Raw genomic sequence first — 26,167 nt, 5'->3', positions numbered from 1 at the left:
CACCCCACCACCCACCCACATCGATGACCCAGGACAATCGCATCGATTGTGATATCTTTATTTCGGATAAAGGTTCTAAAAAGGTAATCTTTTAGAGAGAATAAAAATAGATTTACACTATTATCCCAGCAATGGGCGCCGCGAGGTAACCTGTCTATCGTCGTTTCAAAGTGTTACAAACGAGAAGTGAGACGCTCATTTCCACGCTCAACGATCCACACTCCTGCAGCACGACGCTCCACTTTATAAAATTCACAGCTTTTCCCTAAATAGCGGAGAGGAGGGGGGGGGGGTACGGGGAGGCGGAGGCTTTTTTTATATCGAAGAAAACAAATCATGAGATACTTTATAAAATTATATGTATATTATATTTGTACAAGACAATTGTTATAGAACCACTCATCAAAGTTTGCAGCCTTCGTTGTTTTCCCCATCTCATCAACAACATCATCATCACACAGCGCAGATTCCGGCACGGGCCTTCATAAGCATCGCGAAAGATGCTGCTGCTGCGGTGACCGCACTTACTCCCGCGGACGACTCACTGGCGCCACATCTCTCCAGGACAATCAAGACAGATGCATGAGCGGAGTCGTCAAAGAGCGTCAATATTCAGTAGCAAAGAAGGGGAGGGGGGGGAGAGAGTCCCAATGAGCAGCGGACAACGCCACACGAAAAGCGGGCAAACTGAAAACGAGCCGGGCGTAGCAGCCGTGAGCGAGCTTATGGGTCGCGGCAAGGTCAAAACTGCTGAAACAAACGATGCCAACAGGCCAAATGACGAGCCATATATTGTTTACATAGGAATACGGAACGGAGGTCATCCTCAGTGTTGGTGATTACCGTACTCTGTACGACGTCGCTCACGTGCACGTGCAAGCACCTGGTAAAACCACTGATGGATGAGGTTATCTCCCATGCCATGCGGGTCGTGGAGGGGCTATTTAACCATACTTCACCAAGCTGGTTACTGCGGGTTGGGGAAAATAAACAAACTTAGTGGGACCAATTTGCTCAATAAGAATCAATTGTGTTACTTCACTCAAATTATAATATCGATCTATGGGGAATGAATGAAAACTAAGTTTATCTCACCACGTGGTACCAACAAGCACATATTTGTCCTGGCTCCGTGGGCTTTAGGGCTTGAGAATTAAGCATCGTGGACGAACTTTGGGCACAAAACTACAGTAGCCTTTGTCACTGGAAAATCCAGCTCACCCGGTGGAATCGCCGCTGCATTAGTGAAAGAGGGGAAAATGCGTTCCTTTGACAAGAGGCCTCCACACCCAGCGCCTCTCGCACGGCACCGCACGGGTGACGCGCTCAGAGCCCTCCCCGTTCATCCACCACGAGCGACAAGGCAACACACTGGAAAGTGGCCCAAACGGAGTTGCTGGAGGCCAGGTAACAAGGTAGCCTTTAACGCCGAGGGCGAGTGCTCGCGGTCGTTTGGCTAATTGGTGATGGCTTGGGGTTCGGTGCCACCACCTGGTTGGCTGGGATGCGCCACATCCCAACACCGTTTGCTCCTCCCTCCCACCCTCTGCAATTAAGGCCTATTCAGGTGTTGGCCGCTTTTTGTATCGGGCGTTCAGAGGGATGTCACGCAAGGGGCGCGGCACATCCCGGCCACAACTTCCGACCATCGAAGGGGGCGCGAGCAGGGAGCGAGTGTAGACACCGCGGTCGTCCCTGCCGCTCAGCAGGTCAGGCGAGGTCACATCCATCTCGTGCAGTGGTTCTGAACATTTACTGCAGCCTTGCACCCCCCCCCCCCCTTTGGTTCTCAATCGTTAAAATATTTATGTTAATAAATACATAGGTTTGATGAAACAAAGTAGTTGTGCTTAAGTGCCCGTGCTTAATTTGTGTTTTGATGATTTACCTTCTAAAAAAAATCTGACATGTCTCGCACCCCAGGTTAAGAACCACTGACCTCGTGTTAAGTTCAACCTTGCCCACACAAAAAACCATCCCAGACTCCCATTCTTAAAAACATTCTCATGCAAGTACTCTTTTTCCCTGGGGCAGGGTTCTTAATCTGGCGGCGAGCGGATGACGTGTGGCTTGTCGAGCTACGACCCCGCTGAGAAAGAGCAACAGATTGGCGAGATGTGAGAGACGAGCAAGTAGGCGGTAGCCGGGAGCTGTAGACAAGAGGTAAACACGTCCTGTCTACAGCGCCACGATGCAAGGTGAAGTTTATCTGTACACGTGACACTCGTGAAGTTACAGAGATCCTGTGACATACGACATCGGCCCATGAGTACCTGCTCGTTTTATTACGGGAGTTGCCGGCTGAGCATCAGCTGTTGCTCAGAGGAGATATGTGCAACAGCCGAGCGACAGTGCGACCTGTACGTTGAACTTCTTTAGCACCGTACGTAGCCAACCGTGCTAATCGGAACCGTGACAGCGGCTGCCACACAACTCCGACCCAAACCCAGCCGTGCTGCCAGCAGCAGCAGCAATCAGCACTGTCCACGGTGCATGGCAATCCACCGACTCTGCAATCACTACCCCACACCAAGGCGAGTCAGCTTACCCCGAGGACGCCCAACCCTGTTGTCAGTAATCGATTCAAACCGGTGATTAATTTCGTGGCCAGGTCCGTCTGGATCTGCGCGCCCGGCACACCGCATCCAGTATAGCTCTTGCCATGGCCGTGGCTACTACTAGTTGTGCGCTCAATCCAAATTAAGCCCGGATTCTAATGGACTCGAGGGACCGATTCCTTCAGGTGAATCTTGGTATTTCGAGCTGGAGAGGCGTGCTGTGCAGGGAGGGTGGCAGCAGTGTGCGGACTTCGACCTGTGTTTCAATATTGCAGTGGAGTTAAAGTAGGCGTACATGAAGCCATCAGCTAACATTTGAAAGAAAAACATCTATACACAAGCGAAACGCACGGCCGTTCTCAATCAACGAAACAGCCAGAGGAGTTAGGAAAATATTAAACGGTTACCTATTAAAATAAACCTCGCTACAGTAATAGACCATCATCGTTACACTTTGTACATATTCCAATGCAGCAGCAGCACCACCGACAGTACTGCTCACAGCATGATGGGTCAAACGTCAGCCTGGGGTCAGACCAAGGTCATGTCAAAAAACTTGCATTGCAGTGCGCTCACCGCGAATGGTTTGTCTCTATGATGCAGCATCGCCCTGACCTCCCGAAGCCGGCTAGAGAAGTGAGATTTGTAGCTGCACGTGAATTTTTAGGGTGTCGCTAAAGCAGAGAGTCCACCATGTGACGTCACCGATTACGCACATTATTGGACGACAACGAAACCCAGCAAAATATTCCCGATCCTTGGGGCACGTGTCGGTAAAGTCTCTTCATTAAGAATAAAAATTCGCCTGGAGTTTACGTAGAGGACAGGGGCAACGGGAGGAGCAAAGGTCACGGCGCAAGCAAAGGTCAAGATGGGAGCATTTGGGGGGGCCCCGTCACGTTCTGCCGATAGCAACGAGACCACCGCACTCGCCCCCCACGATCGATGTGCAAATCACAATTAAAATCAAGTTATTACAGAATGTGTGCAAGAGATGTCCCACCCCACTTAAAATAAGCTCATCTCTAAAATGCAAAGGGTACACAACTTGCGCGACTTATATCTCTCTCTCTCTCTATATATATTGATAAATGACTATGTGTTACGTATATATACATGTACAGTCTCAGCGTCGAACATGTAAATCATTGCCGAGGACCGTCATGGAGGCACGTCCAAAAGCGGATGTCCATGAGCTCTGTGTGAAAGAGTGAGTAGACGGGGCGAGCTGATAAACGCGCCCCGAGAGCGTTCATTTACAAACAGATCCGTTACGAAAAATTGACGTCCCACTCACCTTGCCCCCTTTGCGTGATGGGGACAGGGCGGAACCACAGCATGACAGTGCGCGCACACACACGCAGCACGCACGTCACCGACACGCATGTTACACTTCATGTATGAAATTTTAAATCTCTGTGTGCAATTTAAGTGAAACACTGAAAGAATCAACGTAGAAAAGAGAGAAGAGACTTTCCTACTTTCGACTAATACAATACGATAAAAATATACACGTTTCTCGAGGGTTTAAAATCAAATGCTGGGAATTCACTCGCGCAGGCGGTCCCCCCACCTCCTCGAGCGTCTGGACCTGAGTTCGGCCATTCGGCAAAAGAAACAAACCCTCCGGCGCAGTGACGACGGACAGGGAGAGCAAAGCGCAGGCGCCGGAGGAGCGACGCGGTCACTCCGCACTGCCCCCAGGAGAGGTGGAGCCACAAAACTTTTAAAATAAACACGCGGGAGGCAGTCGCCTTGCGGGCGATCTCCACGGACGCCCCCGCAGGAACAGAGCCGCAGGTCCACGCGTGGCCCGCGACCACGGCGCAAAGCCACCTCGGAATAAACTCCCAATGCCGAAGAGCCGAGCGCCGGTGGCGAGTGGAGATAAACAGCGGGGGGTGGGGGGGGGGGTCGGCGGGCGGGCGGGGGGCCGGAGCTCTCGTGCCGCACGGAAGAAGGGGCGGCAGAGAGCGGCGGAGGGCAGTGGGTCAGGCGAACGGCGGTCACTCTTGTCCGAAGCCCTCGGTCTCCTCGATGGCGTACAGCAGCTTCTCCTTGAGCTGCTCGAAGCTCTTGTAGGGGGGCAGGTCGAGCCGGTTGAAGCTGAGGGGGACACGGGCGCACGGCGGTCACGCGCGGGATAAGGGACCTCCGCTGGTGCCAAGGTGAACACGGGTGGCGGCGGCTGCTGCGTGGGAACTCACCAGGTGTGACTACGGGGGAGCCACGTCTCCTTGCCCACCTTCTCGATGCAGAACTTCTGAGGTCCGTTGCTCCCTGGCGTGGCGACACGCAGGGAATAGTCGGTACAATCCGGGTTCAAGCGAGGGAGGGGGGGATGCGAGTAATCACACCGCTTTGGAGGTAAGGTTTACTGGAACGCTTAAATATTTCCAAAAACCCCAAACTGTTTGGCAGCGAGTATGGCCTTGAACAGGATCCCATGATTTAATTGGAGTGCTCTTACCACTAACATCTGGTAACCCAGCAGCATTTGTTGAACAAAACCGACTGCTGATGATAACCACAAGGTTTAAATATGTCCAAGATTTGATTCGCTTCAATAAATGCTGCTGCACTAAAATGTTTTTTTTCTATTTAGAGACATGCTCTGCCACTCAACGGTTCATTCAGCAACATCTGCAGCCGTCGCGTGGCTCTTAAACTTGGACGCAGGATCTGAAGCGTTGCTACTCGCCAAGCCGTACGACAAGGAGGTAACAGCAGCCATGCTACTGGTGGGGCGGTGAGAACGCGCTGAGCCGCCACAGGTGCCGGTGCGAGGGGGGGGGGCTCACCGATCAGCTCGGCGAAGCCACCGACCGGCAGGCGGCACGTCCCCGTCACGAACTGCAGCAGCCGCAGCCGCTTCTCGTTGTCCATCTCCTTCACCACCTGCGTGGCGGCAGAGTCGGCGCGTGCCCACCACGCACACGATGACGCACCCGTGTAACCGGCTCACGATTCGAGCAGCACCGTGCGCACACACATCACACACTTGCCGTGCAAACCGCAACACTCGATAAAAAAAAAAGCCCACTACGAAACCCGACGCCCTGCCCCCTTCGACGCTACAGCACGAGGCCGCACGTTGATATCAACCGCGGAGGCTGTGAGCACGTGGTGGAGAGCGGGACTCGCCTGCCAGAACCACGAGATCTGCTTGCTGCTACGGTTGTAGTGCCTGTAGATGGTGCTGCGCTGCCAGTCGGCGAGGTCGATCTCCTGCATGCCGCACAGCATCACCTGCACAAGAACACATGCACGAGCGCGTGAACAACACGAGTAGATAATTGGTTTTTTACCCTTCTATCTGGCAACAAAACTGACACCTTTTTACAAGGAGTCATGTTTGCATAGACCGCAATACCTGCAGTCATAATAAAAACAAAAGACACAACTCTGATAATGTGCACTGTCCTTGAAGTTGATTGGTCCACACCCGAGACAGCTTTCCTTAGAGCCTAGTCTCACATGGGTTGGACCAGATGACGCCAAAAGGCGCACAACTCAAAGACAATGCACCATCAGAGTATGAGAGCTCGGGGCAAGCATCTACACTATGGGAACCTCATTTGCCAGTAAAAATATGATAATTGGTTTTTTACCCTTCTATCTGGCAACACAACTGACACCTTTTACAAGGAGTCATGTTTGCATAGACCGCAATACCTGCAGTCATAATACAAACAAAAGACATAACTCTGATAATGTGCACTGTCCTTGAAGTTGATTGGTCCACACCCGAGACAGCTTTCCTTATTATCATATTTTTACTGGCAAATGAGGTTCCCATAGAACACGAGTAGAGTCAAACACGCACCACACATGCACGGGTGAGAAATTACTAGCCTGGTGAAACACGTAACACACGAGCCCACGTGCACAAACACACGTGTGTGTGTGTGTAAGATTATTACTGAAATAAAAGTATACGTAAATTCCCGTTTAGGCCAATAGAACAAGACGGAACAGGACAAAAGATACGAAGGAGACGAACAACAGACAGCTTGTGTGCTGCCAACAGGGGATGTTCATGTTTTAGCATTTTTAAAAAAATACAAAATAAAATAGATTTCTGGCTTTCCGTACATATCGGAAATTTATTTTGTAAAAATAAAAGTCCAGCCTCATGTGTGGCTGCCGCTGGACCAATCACAAGCGCACACGCCGTTCGGTTTAAATTCTCGTGCACCAATCGGTTCAACGAAAATTAAACTCGATTTTGATCAATTCCAAGACCGTAGGAATCACTAATCGATTAAAGCCCTGGCGGCGGTGATGACACCGGGAACTTGGCCTCAGTGTAAACGCGCGGGGGGGGGCGGGGGGGGGGGGCGGCGAGGGGGGGGCAGGGGGGGGGGGCGTCACCTCGAGCTCCCGCTCGTCGAAGTAGAGCAGCCACTGCAGCGGCACCACCTCGCTAAATCCGTCCAGAAAGGCCTTGGTCTGCTCCTCCACACCGCGCGAGAACCGCCACTCCGTCATGAGCCTGAGGCGCACGCACGCGCACACGGAGCGTTACACGCAGTAAGGCTCAACGCGCAAAAGGTCATTCTATAAAATAAACATTCATTGCTAGGGCTGCCGTGATGTAATTGTTCACGATACGATGTGAGCTTTCACGTGGCAATATGTAGATTATAATAACTTTATAACATGTATTAAAAACTGTATTGTACTTTTTTGTACCTCCAGCGTGAATAAAGATGAATGATACATTTTTCAAGTGAAGTTCACGAAACATAACCCAGCCATAAGTTTTCCAATCGTTACAACTTTACAATCTGCAATGCTGATACCGCACATGCTGTTGGTTACACAATCAATTATTAAATTAAGGTTGGAAACGAAGATGCACTTCCATGGCCCTCAGCTACTCCTTTAACGTTCTGCAGAAATCTAATTTAAGGGGTAAACGCAATTTATTCACCAGAGTTAAACTCGTGGCAATATTCTCATCGACAGTATCAGGACGACAAGCTAATTGGCCTCATCATCGGTAGGCACAGCCCTCGTCACGGCCGCCTCACCCGATGTACTCCTCCTTGTTCTCCTCCGTGACGAGGACGTCGCTGCCGTCCGGCTTGAGGTCGTGCGAGCTGACCTTGCCGAGCAGCTCCATGTCCACGGAGAAGAACATCTCCAGGCCACACTCCTCGATGTTGTTGTCCCTGCGCGGCACGCAATCGAGCGGGCGGTTAGCGGAGCCGGGCAAAATCGTCCGACGTCCCTTCAAGTGAACTGAACGTTGCATCGCGTGACCTCAACATTCAAGTGACCCTGACCTTGACGATGCCGGAGTGACCGCTGTTACAAAGCAACATTCGGCGCCGGCTGAGGCTATCGGTGTGGAAAATGCCCACCGCTAAGCGGCTTGGCACTCCACACACACACAGAGGCATACTTTGAAGAATATTTGTTAAGTAATGAAACTTTTTTTTAAATTCTGTTAAGCCTCATCGACACCTTGTGAAGGTACGTGAGCCGTTGTGCACTGGCGCAGTGCGTCTTTGACAAGGCCATCATGAGCCCCCGACTCAACCCACGGTCGATACCACAGAAGTAGCAAGTGGAGACAAGGAGCGGGAGGAGGGCATCACCTGAGCCAGATGAGGGAGTTGTAGAACTCGGGATCGATCGACTCCAGGTCCTTGATGGTGAGCTTCTTGTTAAGCATGCGTTTGTAAAAGGGCAGCGAGAAGCCCGTGTCGATAAACTTGCCGTGGTACAGGGCCTGCGGGGAGCAGCAAGGGGCAGCACGGGGCAGCACGGATCGACGTGAGCAGTGAGCGAACACAGCGATTGCAGTTGAAATAAAAATAGTCTTTACACTTTCTGGCAATAAAGCAAGTGTAAGAGGTTCAATCCCCAAATAGATGCCTATTGCAAGGCATCAAGTCAGCATTAACCACTGGCAAAAAATGTCCCAGAGATACGAAGAAGCAAGCTGTGGGGGTGGCAGTAACCGCGAGCATGTGGGCCGTCGTGCAGGTCATTGTTAGTTACCATGGCGATGAAGCGGCCGATGAAGCGGAAGTAGGCGAGGTGGTCGGGGTTGATGCTGGAGGCCGGGTTGATCTGCAGGCAGTAGTTGTTCTTGCCCGCGTACTCAAACAGGCAGTACATGGGGTTGAGCACCTCGTGCGACAGCAGGAAGAACCACTCCCTGCTCGCCGACATCAGCGCAGAGGGGGGCGGGGGACAGGCGGGGAGCGACGCCGTCAGGGTGGAAGACGCCGGTGGGGTGGGGACTAACGGCACTCGGAGCTCGATACGGACCGCGACTTCTTTTCAAAGGGCCTGCCGCGACGTGAGGCCAACCCACTTTGAATTGGCCCCGAAAATCCTTTAAATATATATAAACGATATTCTATAACCGGTTCTGTGCGCATCTTTGCTCGTAGCACCAGTAACAAAGGGACCCATAACATCGCTGAGAGACCAATGACTGCCTCTCTCTTACATAACATGCAGCGTCTTGAATTTGAGATGCTATACAACTCCACAATATAACGGTTTTGTTAATCATACTCAACACCTCATGGCTGCTCACCGACCTCAAACAACACCAATACACAACGGTGCACACTCATGTGTCCCCGGCCTCGTACGTGCACACCCGCACACGCACCCACACAACGGGCACACACAACCACCACCCCGATCTCCCCACACCAGCGCCACGGTAAGTACCTTGCGGGCCCCCCGTAGTCCAATCCCTCCTCTCCCCGAAAAATTACGTAGAGCCGCCTCCTCAGGTCGTAGGCCTTCATGTTCATTATCTGCGGGGGAAACGCTCCCATCCATGTTACAGGGCACTCATCACCGCGGGGGGGTGTGGAGGGTGGGGGGCAGGGGGTGTGGTGGTGGAGGGGGGTGGGGGGGCTCACAAGGCAACCAGCACACCACATCCGGAGGACCTCTCACTGTCACCGTGGCTAATACCACCTGTCAAATTGCGTACCACTCTACCACTCTTTTTAAAGATATGAAGCCTTGAGTGTAGCAAGCGTTGGCGATGTGCAGCCAGGTAGTGGAGGAGAGGTATGAGCTCACCTGGTTGTAGGAGTCTTCGAACAGCGTTTGCCGAGTGACGCTGATCTTCACGTGGCTGGGAAGCGCGTTCGACTGCGGGCAGGAGAGAGAACTCTGTTGCGTTACACCACGGAGAGGAGCCCCCAACTCAACCTGCTCCTTCCCCAAACCCTGGTCTACTCTCATCTGGACTTGCACGCACACAAACAGCCCTTTTGTCCATCCACTGCTGGGGGAAATCCTCCCAACAATGGGGGCTATTTGACCATACTTCACCTCGCCAGTGTGGGTCGGTGAAGGCATGGAGCAAAGCAATCGCTTTTGCTGCACTGCCCTCTAACTGCCCACCGTGTAGCCCCCCCCCCCCAACCTCTAACAACCTGCTGTACATAGTGGTCACCCATCAAAGCGCTGTCCAGGTATAAACTGCTGAGCTGCCGCGATGTGACGAGGTCTGCTGCATTGCGGGTGATTTTATCGTAGGCTAATTTGCGAACCTGATGTGCAGATTGTGTCAATCTCAACTGTACGATTTGGTAATTCCCGAGTGTACGGCTTGTCGTATCATACACGTCGACGACTTCATACACGTCGGTCGCGCGAGCACCGAGGGTTGGGACGAAGGCCTACCTGGCAGAGGTAGCGGAACTGTCCGAGCTTCCACCTGAAGCTCCTCTCGTAAGCGATGGGATCACCCTTCCCGCTGGGAGACACGCATACACACGGGGACACACAGGGGCCGTAAGCTGAACGGACATTTCGACCAGCAACGTGTCCCACGTGTCGGGTGGAATTCCAAACTGTGGGTGGGACTGTAGGAAATGGGAAGCAATGTGGGCACCAAAGTGGCAATGCTGCAGACAGGTATAGGATCAAGCGAAGCGGGTGGGATGGGATCAAGAGGGAGCATGTGGGGAGCCGCTGTGTGTGTTTGGGGGTCGCCGTTTTTACCCGGCAGCTTTGGCGCCGGGCCGGGGGTCCTGGAAGGTGGTGGTGCGCATGGTGTGGTCCACAAAGTAGCGCACTCCCTCGTTGGTGAAGCGCGTCTCCCACCCATCGGGCAGCGGCTCCTCGCTCAGAACGCAGCTGTGGGACGGCGCGTGGACGGGAAAGGCAGACAAAGCAGGGAAGGACAGCAGACGGACACACACAGAGTGACAGATTCACAGAGAGCGGTTCAAATGTTACTGGAGTGAAACACGGAGCTGTCCGTTCACGCGTTATGGTGTTAAGGTGTGCGAGTATTGTGCTGTTAAGGCGTGAGAAGTTGTGTTGTTAAGGCGTGCGAGCGTTGCGTTGCACGGCGTGTGAGTGTACGTGTGCGCGCGGTGCATGCGTGCGTGTGCGTGCGCGTGCGTACGTCGGGGCCTGGGCGGCGTACCCCTGCGTTCGCGGGTCCTCCCACTGGGTCGTCCGTGTGTTGTGGTTCACGAAGTACATGCGCCCGCCTTGCTCTATCCGCTTTTCTACGCGAGCACACGCACGTGCGCTCAGAAGGGCATTTCACAGATCATGTCGCTATGCCGCTGAAACCTACGACTGCGAGGGGGCACGGGGGCAGGCCGAATCACTGCGTCCACGCTCCCAGCGCACGACACGCCTGCTGAGAGAGGCCGGGCTGCAACGTTTTACGCGAGTAGGAGACTGAACAGATGCGTTTGGGATTTTCTTCACATTGGCGATGATGAGTGGGGAGTGATATCTTAGCCGGTCCTGGCCCAGGAGCACCCCCCCCCCTACCTTCATCAACCCACACTGAGCAGCGTGGTGAGAAACGGTCAAACAACCACCATGACCAACACAGTGTGGGAACGTCCCCATCAAGCAGCGGATCGACAGAAGACTTTCACTGCGAGTGGACGTCAAGACGTCATCACGGCCAAAGCTGTTGATGCCACCGCGCTCTGCTAGCAACGCTCTCTACCGGTGCAGAGGGGGTCATTATATTATTATAAACACGATAAATAATGCCACAACTTGCAATCAATAACAGTTACACAACATCTGAACGAGAACAAACTCACCGGAACTTTGTCCTCCGATCGTTAAAAGAATTGCAATGTTTACTCTCCATTATTGTTTTACTTTTCCCCATTCATTAACACACACGCGTTGTACAATCAATGTCGTTATCTTCAGAAAGATTTAGCCAATTTTTACGGTCCGACGTTATCCTTGCGGGTGCACATTTACCCCATCCAGAGGGCAGGGCACCCAGGGGGTCGTTTTCTGTCGGCAAACCTCCGGTCTGAAACGAGGAAACAATGCCAGGTCATTTGCACCCACGCCCGGCAACAACCCCCCCCCCACCCCAACTCACGTTGAGCGTCCCGGCGACAACAAAACAATCGCGACGGCGGCAGTCGAGGGCGCGACGGCCCAACTACTGCGCGCGCTGCAGCCGGTTCCGACACTCGCACACACGCACGCACGCATACGCACAGTCCCGGCTACGCGCGGCACGGGCCATGCCGACCGAGAGAGACGGCGCCGCAGATCCCTGGTGGGTTCCGACGAGCACGCTCCTCAAGGTGCCGTGAGTTTACCGGCGAATGCGTTGGGCTGTTCGCAGGCTCGTGTACGGAGACAAATGAGTTTTACGGACAAAACGGCTCACGTGCTGATCTGATCGCACGTTCATTTTACGTACGAAACGCCAAAAGGTGACAGGTGGATCTCAGAGGATAGCTCTGTGATATCCACTTCTGTGGGAAGGTCTCTAACGCAAAGGAATGCACTGCTCTGTGAGAGACCCGAATGTATACTTAGTCTCGTGATATATATCAGACCCCAGAATTGGGATAAAATTGTGGAATTTTTTGTTTTCTTCAAACGATAAAATAACATATGTAAAGATGATATGCAAGTCCAAATGATATCCTATACATTATACTGGTAGGAACGAAGTGAACCAGCCTACAAGAGATTATATCGTCTGTCCGTCCGTCCGATGTCCGATTAGGTGTAGCAACATCGCCCCCTACTGCAAACACTTGGCAGGACCCTACAAAAACCTTTAGACTCAGTGAGGCTTTCCTGGCTAAACAAGTGTAACATTCCCTTATAATTCCCTGAGATAGTTTTTAATTAAAACATTTAAATTAAAAATTAACTCACAGCGGCCTAAAGCCTACAGCTAGGCCTAAAGCGTAGAACTAGGCCTCAAACTCTCCCTTCGTATCGTACCCCCGCCATTTCATTTTATTATAGCCATTCATTTGTTCGTTCCTACCAGCCCACCCCGCAGGGACCTGTTATAAACAGCATGCTGGGCAGGCAGGCAGGCGAGTGAGAGAGAACCAAGACAGCGAGGAAGAGAATGAGGAGTGAGACCGCGAGTGAGATGGTAGCGAGTGAGATCACGAGTAAGGGAGCCCCCGCCTGTGAGTGGGCGAGTTGGTGGGAGAACGAGCGGCTGGCACCTGGAAGAGGAAGCGTTGGTTGAAGAGCTGCATGGCTCCCTGCAGCTGGTTGCGCTGCGACTGCCACTGCTCGAAGTTGCGCACCGACTCGGTGGTGGGCCGCTGCCACGTGGTGGTGCGTGTGTTGTGGTCCACGTAGTACACGCGCCCGCGCACGTCCACACGCCGCTCCCAGCTGCCGCCACCACCGGGGTGGCGGGGGCAACAACGCACACAGAGCCACGTCTACGCTGGGAGCCTTAGTCAGCCATGACAGGGTGCATCACCAACACACACACCCAACACTCGCCCAAGAACAAACATGCCCCAATACACACACTCGCATGGCAATAAGCACAAAGATCCCCTGTATGACCTTAAAGACTACTGTGCTGTTAGCGAGCACCTCTAATAAGGTCTAAACGGCGCACGAGGAGCTGGTGTGGCTAGCACCACACCCAGCCAACTTTGCCTCCCCGATACCTGGTACAATGTGTTTATACATTGCACTAGGTACTCATGTAAGGCTGAGTTTATGGAAGAGAGTCCCAGAACCAGTTCAGAAAGTCACCACTCATGTTAACCATTACCTGAACATTACTCGTCGCTGGGTCTCAGTGCAGTGCAAAAACTTCTACAATCTTGTTGCCCAACACACACGCACTCAACATACACACCCCAACACACACCCCTTAACACAAACCTCACCACGCATCCCAACACACAAATACACAAATGAGCGCATCAATAAAAGCGGGTAACGGGCCCTACCCGGGCGGTAGCGGCTGCGGCCGCTCCCACGTCGTCGTCTTGGTGTTGTGATCCACAAAGTAAAGTCGGCCATGGGGGTCGGCTCGCTGCTCCCACCTTGCAGCACACGGTGGTCGGGGGGTTGGGGGGGGGCACAGCCGGTCAACGCAGTCGCCCCACAATGCGTAACGTCACCACCCCAAAGGGTGGCACAGTAGGATTTCCACAATGTAAATTTTTCACAAAATTACGACGAATATTGTGATATAATTTTCCCAATAATCTGTAATTGTAATTCACAATGCTACTGCATTGCAGTTCGCTCAAAATAAGCCTGGATAAGTTAGAAAATCGTGAGAACTTTACAATAAGTAATGCTGATAATGCAAATGATGTCAGTTACATAAGAGACAAATAATTTGATGAACTACTACTCCATTGCTTCACAAGCAACGAAAATCGGAAGGAACGATATTTTGCAAAAAACGGACAATACAATTATCGTGGACCCTGATGCAGTGGGACGTCTTACCCCGGCGGAAGCGGCGTTTGGTCCTGGCCCTGCAAGTCGGGCGGCGCGGAAGACGCGGGGGAGGGGGCTGAAGGAGGCGCGGGCAAAGGGACAGCGCCAGCAGCGGCTGTGGCGCAGGCGACCGCAGCCGTTCCCACTGTTGCCGACAGACAAGAGGAAGAGATTGCATATCATGAAAACACGTCGTCATTTCCCACCAATTTTATCCCGGTTGTGAAACAACAAATCGATTTGGATCTCTCGGAGCAGTGCAAACCTTCCCATGAAGTGAATATCACTGAACTACCACTGAGATCCCTTCAAGTAGCCTGGTCCATCAGTAGAGGGCAGCACCTTTACACCTACTCTGCCGTACGAGCGTAATGTTCGTCGCGTGACGTTCAACCCGATATTTTAAATTCTCAGACCTGAAATTTGTCCAAATTCGGTGCAGAACCAAATGTAGTGTGAATGTTGATTTTGTGCAGTTCTTGGTGTCCGGGGTGACACCATCAACTCACTTGCATTTGAGAACCTGGTTTAATCTCAAGAGGCTGAAACCAGGATTCGTACCCAAGCTGTCAGCGGTGCCAACTCAGCCCTCTGACCCCTAAATCACCCAGTGGGTGTTTAACAGACTATATCAACAGTGGACTAGATAAACCATAGACTATAATAACAGCGGATAGGTCAACTTTAGTGTTCATACAGCTGCAGCACAGCAATCTTTGACCTCTGAGCCACCCAGCCATCTTCGTGGAATACATAACGAAAGAGAAGCCGCCAGTGTGCGTTTGCAAGCGGGGTGCTGGCGGACGAACCGTGTGCCCGGCACGCTTACCGGTGCCGTTGGCCTGCACGGTGGGGGCCGGCGGCGCGGGCGGCGGTGGCCGGCGCGGGCGCGGGTTGCTGCGGCTGCCCGAGGGCCCGGCCTCCCCATTGCCGTTCACCCCCAACTCCACCATGGAGAGGCGGGCGTGGGTACTGTCCCCTGACGCCTCGCCCGCTCGTGAAGGGTCCACCTCGGATCTGCCGCGACGAGCGGACAGCAGGCGTCAGGAGGTATCGGTTGGCATCGTGACGCATTCGAAGTTATTGGGAAGTAGATTTCCTGACGTCAGGCAGCACGAGCAGTGCCACCTCCATGTGCAAGTGTTGAGCAACACAAGTGATCATATGATGTTGATACCAGTGTCCAGGTCATACGTGTAGAAAAACATTGAAGGACGGTGTCGAGTCGTAGATCGTGTTTATAAAATAAACAAATATCCACACAGTCCCCAATGTCGATGGACAGTAAACCTTCAGCTGGGTCAGGTGCATTCAACCCAGTGAGCAAACTAAGTGAGGTGCTCTGTGAACATGAGCAGCTGCGGCCATGGCTGAGGGCGCGGTCGAGGTCGTTTAAACGTCGAGGTCACGCGAGTCAACGCTGACGTCGTTGAAAGCGACCCGAGACAACGTTGATAATAAGATCCAACGCGTAAGCGCTTGGGTCACGGCGCGGACGCGAGCGGGGAGGGTCGCTCCGGGGTAGGGGAGGCCGCTTACTTGGGTCTGGGCCGCGCGGAGGTGGGGACCGGGGGGGGCGTCTGCGAGGAACGCTCCGGGCTCGTGTCGGAGGGGGGGCTGTCGGGCTCCTTGTCCTCTCCCGCGTGGCTCACGTCCCCGTTCTTCAGCGCAGCGGCCACTGAGACAGCACAACGACACCCTCCCTCGTGTCACACGAGAGCAAGTCACAACCCCGGTCAGAGGCAGAGCATCACCCTCGCACCAACGCAAGTCCCCGTGCAATTTGACTTTATATGAATGACCCAAGTGATGAGAGTCACGGACCAGGAAATCCAGCGAGGGGTCTGGAGGGCAGTATCAGAGTGCTATTGGAACATCACACGGAGAGCATAGTAGACAAACGTGCAGACACACCAAAGGCAGATGGGTAAGATAAGAGGGGGGAAGATAGGGAAGGGGTCGACATGAAAGGATAGGGGACAGGAGGGGTGAGAAGAGGAGCGGAGGGTAGAGGATGTCAGTGGAGGGAGGACGGGAGTGGAGCGGCGAGGACGGGAGAGAGAAGTGTCGCGCACCCTCCGTGTCGCCGCTGTCCGTGCCCACGCACAGGGCGGCCATGTCGACCGTCATGGCATCGAGGCACACCTCCAGCTCGTCGACCGGGCTGCGCACCTTGCCGTTCTCGGCCGTCAGCGGCAGCTTGCAGCACACGTTCTCCACTAGGGGGGGGGCGCGTGGAAAGGGGGGCACACCGGGGGAAGGGGGAGTGGTAGGAGCAGATGAAAAACGTAAACGCATAAAACACAACGCTGAATGCCTCTTGAGTTTTCGAAATGACGGCAGACAAGTCCTGATTGCAAGATTTTGCCATTTGGCGCTTTACTTGTGATTTGACATTCAGTCACTTTCTCAAAAAAAAAAAGTAATCATACACACGTGCGCTGGTTTTTACCCAGATAATCGGATTAGTTGTGAGTCTAAACACCGCTATGAATCGGTAAAAATTGCCACTTTTAAAACCTGCAATGAGTATAATTGCCCATAATCTGAGCTTTTTAACTACAAATGTAGGAAACTGAATATACAAATAAACAGCAAGGTGTCAGCATAATAAACCAGTTTCTTGAGTTATTGTGCGAAGCGCGACGTCATCGGGCAGGCGCAGGAAAGCCCCCTGTGAACCCTGGGAGCTTTACTTCTGTTAACCCACCATTTGTTGTGTTGTGGGCAAGGTATCCAAGCGACCGTGTCTAAACTTTCCACCCAGGACCCCTGTTTTCCTCTAATTATTCGGTTGGGTCTCCCCTCCCCTTCCTACCCTGTGCCCATTCCCTCCTCCTCAGACTCCGCTTATCAACAAAGCGGCGGCGTTCCACGTGAATGATAGGGTGGCCCTGGGTTTTAAGATGAAACTCCACTCTCTGGACATCGCTGCCACCACCACCAATCTGGTGGTCCCCATGATGAGGAATCCTATCATCAGCACCGCCACCCACCACCACCATTATAAAACTCCGCCAATGTCACCACCGTCACCACCACCACCACGACCACCACCACCATACTACTGCCACCACCACTTGCTGCCATTGTTACCACTGCTTCCAGCACCACCATCATCCACCACCATTAACGCCACAACCATCACCGCCGCCAACACCAAAATCACCATCGCCACCACAAACACCACCACCCACCACTACCGCAACCATCATTGCCACCTCCGCTGCCGCTGCTGCCGCTACGTACGTCTGCCGTGATTTTCAAGCAGCTCCTTGTGGATGTCGACGACAGCACGGCCCAGGAGGGAGTTGTTCTTGAGCGGGTAGTATGCCCACACACGGAACTCCAGCCGGCTCGTGGGCGCCGCCATGCTGCGGGCAACAGGGCGCCAGTTTATCATCATTATCATCGTCGGCCATGATCAATCCACTGCTGGATGAAGGCATCCCCAAGTCACCCCTGAGCCAGATTCAGATGTCTCGGGGGAGGCCAGCGTAGCACGGTTTTGGTTCCAGCTCGGCTTAGAAAACCATCTGTACCATGAGGACCCTGTGCTAACTTGGAATCAGAATATGTATTTATATTGAAGAAATCCGATGAGCTATAAGGGGTTTTAATGGTTCGTGTCGGTATAAACAGAAGTCACAACAGGCTTCATCGGGCCGGCGACGGCGGTCCCCGCGGCATCGCTGGTCGGCAGCGGCACGGCCACCAGCGGGGCTGGGCGAAGCATGCGTGCGCTTACACGGTGAAGTGCTCGGACCACTGAGGGTTGGGAGAGAAGCTCTGCTTCTCCGTCTTCTTGGAGGTGTCCACCTGCCCGTCCACCAGCAGCTCCACGTAGGGGTTGCCGCCGATGAGGCTCCGCTTCACGCCGTGAAGTCGGGCGCTCACCACTGCCGGCAGAGGCGGGCACACAAAGACAAACATTCCCGTGATAGCCTCAGCAAGCTGTTGGGGTGAGCGCCGATAGCGAGCACCTATGCGGGACAACACGGCGCACGAGGGGGTGGTGTGACCCAGCAGGCTGCCGTTGTCTCTTCAGTGCGAACGATCAGTAAATGTTGAATATAAAAAAATCAAACAATTTCATCATATGGATAAAGACGATGACAATCCAAAAGCAAGGTTACAGAGGGAGGGGTGGAAAGCAGGAGAAAAAAGGATGACAAAACCTGAGTGTAGCCGGCGCGATCGGGACACTGAGCATGACTACAATGGTAGGACCAGTTAAGGGAGCCCAAGGTCACGATCCTTGGACACAATTATTACACCAGAAGATGCCAGAAGATCAGTACTGATCTAACAAGAAATACAGTGGAGAATGAACACTTACATTTGATGCAGCATGTCATGGGTATAATTGCATACTATTTGTAATTGTAATAAGTGGTGCAGTGCAATAATAACTTATGCTACCTGAATGTCAGGTTGCTGACGTAAGTCACACGAAGAATTAAGAGTCTTTAACCTCGCTCACTGACTATTTGTTATAAAATTATACGATTACTAGAAAACTGTATGAAAGGGGGGGAGAAGTGAGGGGGCAAGGTCTGTTTGGTATAATACTCGCCACTGGTGTTAGCTGGGGCAGGGAACCAAACTCTGTTTGGGTTCATTGCATGGTGGTGCTAAAATGATGGGACTTGGTTGGCAGTGGTGCACAAGTCAAAAATATTCATCGTTCACGCCGCCAAATAACTAAAAAACGACCCTGCTTTAGAAAGGAAAATCCCTGAAACCGTCAGCCTGTTTTACAACTTTCTGTTATCAGGAATCGTTCATGAAGAATGTGGTAAGTTGTTTTTATAATTGTTGATTGCGTGATTTCTCCGACCTGATTGGCTGTGATTTAAGAGACGTGACGGGAGCAAAGGCGCTCAAACATTGCGAGCTACAGTGTGAAACCGCGTACGAGGGGAACTGACTCGCAAAAATATTTGACTCGGTCAACTGGTTTACTACCGCACATGATCGCCAAAGTATGTTTGGCTCTATCTTGGAAAAATTCTCAGCCAAGGCGGTGCGGTCAGGAGGCTGTCAATACGAGCGCTGTACCAGCCCATGAGCTTCCCGCGTCAACACGACGAACGACCACTCGCTTACTGCGCCATAAACAACCACCACCCCTCCACACCCGCATCGCCCATTACGCAACGGTCCATGTGATACACAGACAGGCCTTGCGCAAGGCAACGATGTCTAAAATGCTTTGAGAATATAATGAAAGCATTAAGAAGGTTGCACACTTTTTTTTCGTCAAAAGGCATTTCCACCAAATCTTGCTTACGTGCAAAAGACTTAATTAAATATTCAACACAGACCGAACCTGTCCCGTGCACTACGCACATACCACGCACTCAAAACACAACCAGACGCGCCTCAGGCAATGGGAACGTTGCGCACGGAAACCCGAACACAGTCAGCTTTCCCGTAACCAGGCGAGTCGAGATAAAAACGTTAGCGGCGCCGATTCCTTCCCAGGCACATAAAAAACACTTTATTGTACATTTTGGGAGGCCCCCCTCATCTTGAGCCCCTGTGCAGTTGTAGGACTCCCCCCTCCGACTCCTCTCGTCAGACCTGCCTGTCGCCGTGACGCAGAATCGTCGCGTGCGAGAGGCTCAGGTAGCGTCACTGTTGTCATGCCGGAGTGCCCCACCCTCCATGGCACACGGAATTTCCAGGTGACTCACCGTGTGGGGGGGGGGAGATGCGATTGGGTTTGCCTCGATAAAAAATTTCACAACACAATATCATGACCATCATTATCGGTCACGATCAATCATCTGTTGGATGAAGGCCTCTCCGCTTAGCACCTACACAAAAGCTGATTTCATCGCTCGATTTCCCCAGTGGACCTCCTCTATCACCTCCATTCCTTGGCTGCCACTGTCACGATTCTTAACCACCATCCATCTTCCCTCATAAGTCTTATATACAACCAAAGCCCACTTACTTTTCCTACCAGTTTGAATGTTGTCTTTAACCTGTGTATATACTTTAATCCACGTTGGTGGCAGTGCCCACCTGAAACTATGTTTGTTGCGATGTGTAAAAACCATGATATGTTGTAGCACTGGCGTATCGAAATGGGTACCGGCACCCATTTCGGCACTGAGCATGTGTATGCTCAGTGCCGAACCGCGGTGACGTCGCTCGCTCACTCACCGGTGACCTGCAGCTGCGTGCGACCGGGCGAGGCGTTGCTGTCGTTGTGGGGAGGACACGCATTGGCCATATCACCGGCTGCCGTCAGCCGCCAAAAGGGACACCCTGCGGCGAGCAGCACAGGGCAACCACGTCACCAGTTAAATCTTCGACATTGAAAACGCCAACCACGTTACATTTGCAATGCGACCACGAAGTAACCAACGTCTCAGAGCGCAGGAATACAGAGGGAGAATGGGGAGGGACTGGGCAGGGAATGGGTAGAACCGAGCAAGGGAGAGAAAATGTATAAATTAAGGCAGTTTGTAAGAACGGGGGTTGAAGAGGAAGATTTCGAGGCAAGCTTTGAAAGCAGAGAGATAGGACCAGGGGGAGTGGTCTGGGCAGGAACTTCCAGAGGGTGGGGTGCGTCGTAACAACAAAGGCAGGATAGCAGTGGGGTGGCGATGAATGTGGGCAATGCTGCAGGCCATCCGAATACTTGAGTATCTCAAACAAATGCAGCGAAACAAAAACTCACTGTGCGTTTGTTGCGGAGTTTCATGGGGAAAAGCATTTGTAAGCAGAACTGCATCCTCTGCTAAACACACCTGGCAATTCGGCAGCAATTTTAACAAGCCCAGCTGACGATGGGATCCCGACAATTTAAATTGGTTTGACGTTTTCTCACTGAAACAAATGCTGCTGGATAATATTGGTCTGGAAAGCCAATAGGCTGGGATACAGAATGGAGCTGTGCCTTTAGTTTAACAGAGCTTATCCCATAGCTACACACCTCGGGACTGTGACAACATTAAACAGGACGCGCCAGATATTGGAAGCTAAGCAGGATTTCAGCCTGGACAGTGCTTGGATGGGTGGCCACAATGTCCAAAACATGCTTCGTAGGCTGCTGCCTGGCTACATGGTGGGTGGTAGAGGGCCGTGTAGCTGCCCTCTGCTGATGTTTATGGTTCCTGCTTTCATAAACCCGCACTCACCAGCGTGGTGAAGTGAGGTCAATCACCCACACGGTATGGGCAAGCCCTCAACCAGCAGTGGATTGACAGAGGGCTTTACGTGTCCGTCACAGGCTGTACGACACAAGCTTGCAGCTTCATTAATAAGGCAGAGTATGCATTAAAGTTTTAGTCACGTCTATCACACGGTGGTCTAGGTGCGCACTTCATCTACCAGAGCCATTTGCCGTTTGGGCTGCATCACTCTTTAAGTTCCTTGTTCAAGTGTGCTATAAGCTTGGGACCACCATGTCATGCGGGCAGCCAGTGGAGCAGTTAAAGCGCACGACGTCGTATGCCGCACATCTCTTCAGACGGTCTGCACTGGCGCTTCACGTCTTGTGTTGTAATCAGACAGCTCACAATTCTCTGCAGATTGATTTATAAACAACCCAGATTAAAAATAGCACTAACTTTGACCGGTTCCACTGAATGGAAACAATTAACATGTTGCAAGCATGCATTTAAAAGCGGCGCCAATGCAGCATATTGATCTATTTTAGAACACGGGTCATATAACTAGCCATTGAGATTACGCATTACAGCAAAACGATTGGAAGCAGCCAAACTGCTTCATAGCAGCAGCAGAAGACTACATAAACACCACATGACCACGAGCAAAACGATTTTTCAATGCACAATGACTGGCTCTGTATACTAACAAAAAACAAAGAGATTTAGTAAAAGATGACTTGTCCTTTTGTAACAAGGCTTGATTTAGTATGTAATACTTAGCTAACCATACAGCGTATTATTCTTGGTTCTTTCGGTAAAGTCACGTAGAAGGGAAACAATTAGAAAAACGCCACTTTTTTCAAATTTTCTTGCTGTGTTTTTCACACCTGATGATGATTGCTTGTGTTGCAGTCGAAACGTCGTGAGGATTTTATTGTTTTATATTTTTATTATTTTATTGTTTCCCTTCTACGTGACTTTACCGAAATAACCAAGAATATGAATCCCTGCAGTCACGAAAGCTTTAAATCAAAATATATAGCTTATTATTTGCATCAGGTGAGATGGATCCTAGCTGATACATGGACATGCACACGGAAAACAAGGTTGATTCAGAAGCCCGCCGTGTTTATAACCTCCTGCGTGATCGTCAAGGTTGGCTGCCTCTCTCACACGTAAACATTAACCTGTGTCTGTGAGGCAGGCTAACCTGCCCTCTTGGACGGCAGCTACTATGGTGACCATGATAGTCTGGCACGAGCTAGGCTGGCACAAGTAGACAAACGAACCAGGACGGGAACTGTAACGCAGGGAACTGGCCAAATATAATTCTTGACCTCATATAAACTCTGTGTGCAAGCCACCTCATGCCCTGCTGTCAACACATTTAGTGTTGTATTACAGATCTCTGTTCCAATAGCCATTGTGTGGTGTGCACAAATCATGAATTAATTAACCTTGTGTTTGGCTGTTAAACTTTGAAGCTAGGGATAATTCAAAAGTCCCGATTGGGGACGGTGCTCATCTTCATATATTTTTCTCTCCAAATTCGAAATAACAAGTTGCATCTCTTCAGTCCCAAAAAACAATCCAAGTGCAGGGTATTCAGCATCAGTACCAAAGTAAAGTGTGACATTATGTAAGTTGTGACTATTTCGTGGGGTTTTTAGTCCATCGGGGAGCATTATATAAACGTTGGGATTTTCATATTTGCTAAAGAAATCCCAGGAATCCCAAGTGCAGTGTGTGCTTCTCGCAGGGGCATGTGCTCGACCGTCGTTTCGTGGCGACGCTAATCTCACGTAGCCACAACGCGGAGACATTTTGCCAGGTTTCCGGGCAGTGAACTCAACCTCTAATAGTATTATAATAATTATCCCCAACAACATCATTCCAGCAATATTTTTGAGGCCCACCAGAGCAATTGCTGCTTGCATGCACTTGCTCAGTTACCCCGCATGTCGGTACTGCTCCACACCCACCTTACTAATCTTTCCCAGACACTGGTTGTTCAGTTATGATTTAAGAATGATAAAATTCCAGGTAGCTTCAGCTGTCTGCCGCCTGATTTATAACGGACGATAGTGCACACCTCTGGCTACAAATACACGTTGTCCCTTTTAGGTAGGTATCTGAAAGCACAAACACAAGGTAAACCGGTAAATCATAACAATGCTTGTTTAGCTCGTTGTGGGTGGGATGGAAGGTACGCATGAATTTAGGGAAGTGGGTAAGGAGATAGCTAGAAATGTATTTATATTGGTAGATTGGATTATAGCGTACAGAGCTACAGATTATACCCATCTGTGAAATATAGCACCTTCATGATAGCCATGTGCTCTAAGAGTGGTGCAAATGTATACATTTGTCTTCTTAAAGAAAAGCACATGGAGAGGTGAGGGTAAGTAGGCAGGCATATATGGGTATGAGTAAAAGTCGGTGGTTGCATAATGAAATGACAAAAATCCATCTGAATGAAATCAAATATTTACAGTACATCAGGCCAAGGCTCCTACATACTGATGTTTTATAACAGCATTTGTTTACACAGGCAACCCCTAGACGGGTTATGACTTGAGAATCTCATAGTCAGGCCCGTGAAACACTGGACATCTGTCAAAAATAACTTCACAGCTCATTGGATTCCTCCAGTCTCAACATCCGAATGCAGGAAAGTTCGTTTTGAGCGTCAGTAAATCTTTGGCAATAACATTATAATAAAAAGTTACAATATGGCATTTGGTAGTAAGTAGACACTAATAATTAAAACTCGACACATGTATTGATACCACTACCTTAAAAGGAAAATATATAATAAGGTATGTGGGTATGTAGGAATTATGTTTAACTAACCAAGCCAGAGCCCAATAACACATATTGCTTTTCAAGACAGACCGGGCAACACGAGCAAGGGTAAATTGTTGAAAAATCAGGTACAAAGATGTTACTGTGGTTTCTTTTTTTTTGCCGATGAGCCTGGGTTTGGCTCCGGGCCTCGAGCATTTTCAGACGCGACAGCCTTCAATGTGTGTGCCTCGCGTCGGCCAAACACGCGCAGACTTGGCACCGCTACGCGAGGACGAAAGGAGTTCTCTCATTCACAGGAGGAGGCTTCCGAGGGTCACGACCGAGGTCAGACAGCCCCTGCACCTGGTCCTTGCACCAAAACTAGTCAACACTTAGTGCGCCCAATTTATTCCGATCTCGGACGCTGTGTTTGAGCCTGGGTATTATTTTGATGTGAAACAGGCCAGGGGATTCCAGGTACAGAACACCATCGGATACGTGCGGGTTTCTCTGCGTTCTCCGCTTTTCTGCCACATGCCAAACACTAATTTGAACAGAAATGTACAAACCTTAAACGTATTAGGACATTCCTGACGAAATTAAGTCTCAAGACTGGGTGAGGCTTTCCTGGGCGAATTAAAAACATTACTTACTGCCTGGCCAGGCGCCTCGGCCACCTTCGCCAGAAAGACGAAGTTTAATACTTGATGAACAGCGCGAGTCCACCGTCAACCAAGACGCCACCACACGACCGCGACTCCGAACGTGCACACAATCGTACGCGTACCACAGTGTCAGCGCCGAGTGTTTGCTTAGCGCGCTCATAAAACACGCGGCACGACGCTTACGAGGCAGTTCAGAGACGGACATTTTAGTTGAAATCGCGGTTCAGTCCGCGCCTCGCTTGCATGGCACAGACACGACACTAACTACACACACGGCTCTCGTCGAGTAACTTACATGCAGAGCGAGGCTGCGTGTATTTAATTCTAACTTCCGGCACACTGCATCTTAAATACTGTAGCTGGACTGTATCGTAACCTTACATCCGGAACTTTAAAGTATTTTTCTTCTCATTGACGAAGCGTAAAACTCGCGTCGGACACAGCCTCGGGGTGCAGCTACAAGATCACAGCGCCGAATCTCTTAGATCGCGTCTTCCTGTCAGGGGCAAAACATCCCTCACGCGCGCCCCCCCCCGGGGGGGTCTCTCAACCACGGGGCGGGGGGGGCGAGGCGAAGTCTTCCTGGGCGGCCCACTCAGGCAAGACAGTGGGCTTTGGCCTGCACCCGCACGCACTCGCCTGTCCACCAAGCCCCGCGTCGCCGAGCGGCGACGACTGAACCTCGACGCGACGCCCGAGCCCAAGCGTGGGAAGGGAGGCCGTCTCACCGCGGCGGCGCGGAGCGGAGGGGCGGCAGCGGCGGCGAGCGACCTGAGGAGGGTGCGGGTAATGCGCGGGACTCAGCAGCTCGCGGCCGCCATCACGCGTGACGTCAGGGGGTGGCATGACGTCACGGCACACATCGAGGACGGCGTGACGTTCACCCACACAATTTTCACTCGCGCGTGACGTCATCCGGTTAAAAGGATGTGCGCAAGAAGACATCGAAAAATGTCGAAGAATGACGCCATACCACATGGCCAACACATGTCGTGTGTGACGTCACGACCAGAGACTTCAGTATTTTGGGTTTCAATGTTTATTGGGGCGTTATAGGGATTGGGCTGTGAGCAAGTGATTATAATCAGCCATTGTCTATCACTGCTGAATGAATGACTCCAATCCACCTCTCAAATCTGTCATCTAACATCTTTCATGACATCTTGGGGGCCGTCCATAAATGACGTCACGCACCTAGGGGGGCGGGGGGGGTCAGACATTTGTGTGTGACGAGGGGGGGTTTGAGAAATGTGACGTCACATCAAAATGCGCAACTTTAAATAAATATAGACAACACGTTTTATTTAATTAAATA

General features: G+C 51.5%; 1 protein-coding gene across 2 annotated transcripts; it reads right to left on the bottom strand.

Moving 5' to 3' along the window:
- Positions 1-42: 42 nt before the first annotated feature.
- Positions 43-25,790, bottom strand: LOC144723236 (NEDD4-like E3 ubiquitin-protein ligase WWP2). 2 transcript variants are annotated; one of them, XM_078601804.1, is made up of 24 exons: positions 25,581-25,790; positions 20,448-20,552; positions 18,022-18,172; positions 17,523-17,647; positions 16,349-16,492; positions 15,813-15,951; positions 15,103-15,290; positions 14,283-14,418; positions 13,772-13,867; positions 13,022-13,196; positions 11,793-11,847; positions 10,960-11,065; positions 10,551-10,685; positions 10,230-10,302; positions 9,621-9,692; positions 9,258-9,346; positions 8,571-8,730; positions 8,165-8,298; positions 7,595-7,735; positions 6,933-7,053; positions 5,703-5,807; positions 5,360-5,456; positions 4,766-4,838; positions 43-4,664 (listed from the first exon to the last, which is right to left on the bottom strand). In XM_078601804.1, exons 1-24 carry the CDS (start codon positions 25,765-25,767, stop codon positions 4,565-4,567), a joined length of 2,907 nt encoding a protein of 968 aa, XP_078457930.1. In that variant the 5' UTR covers positions 25,768-25,790; the 3' UTR covers positions 43-4,564. The 2 variants fall into 2 exon arrangements, with proteins under 2 accessions (XP_078457930.1, XP_078457931.1); XM_078601805.1 differs by having other exon boundaries at positions 10,981-11,065; positions 25,581-25,713.
- Between the last annotated feature and the right edge of the window lie 377 nt (positions 25,791-26,167).

This window comes from Lampetra planeri, chromosome 17 (assembly GCF_965212315.1).
Source record: "Lampetra planeri chromosome 17, kcLamPlan1.2.h2, whole genome shotgun sequence".
NCBI lineage: Eukaryota > Metazoa > Chordata > Hyperoartia > Petromyzontiformes > Petromyzontidae > Lampetra > Lampetra planeri.
The sequence above is the reverse complement of the archived record's forward strand: the minus strand, read 5'-3'. Positions and strand labels throughout refer to the sequence as shown.

Bases quoted from the DNA above. Each gene is read 5' to 3' on its own strand.
- LOC144723236 (XM_078601804.1), bottom strand. From the start codon at position 25,767: ATGACGTCACGCGCGAGTGAAAATTGTGTGGGTGAACGTCACGCCGTC. The intron at 8,731-9,257 runs GTACTTACCGTG...GTCGGCGAGCAG, and splicing joins GACTACGGGGGGCCCGCAAG to GGAGTGGTTCTTCCTGCTGT. The intron at 4,665-4,765 runs GTGAGTTCCCAC...TGTCCCCCTCAG, and splicing joins CTCCCCCGTAGTCACACCTG to CTTCAACCGGCTCGACCTGC.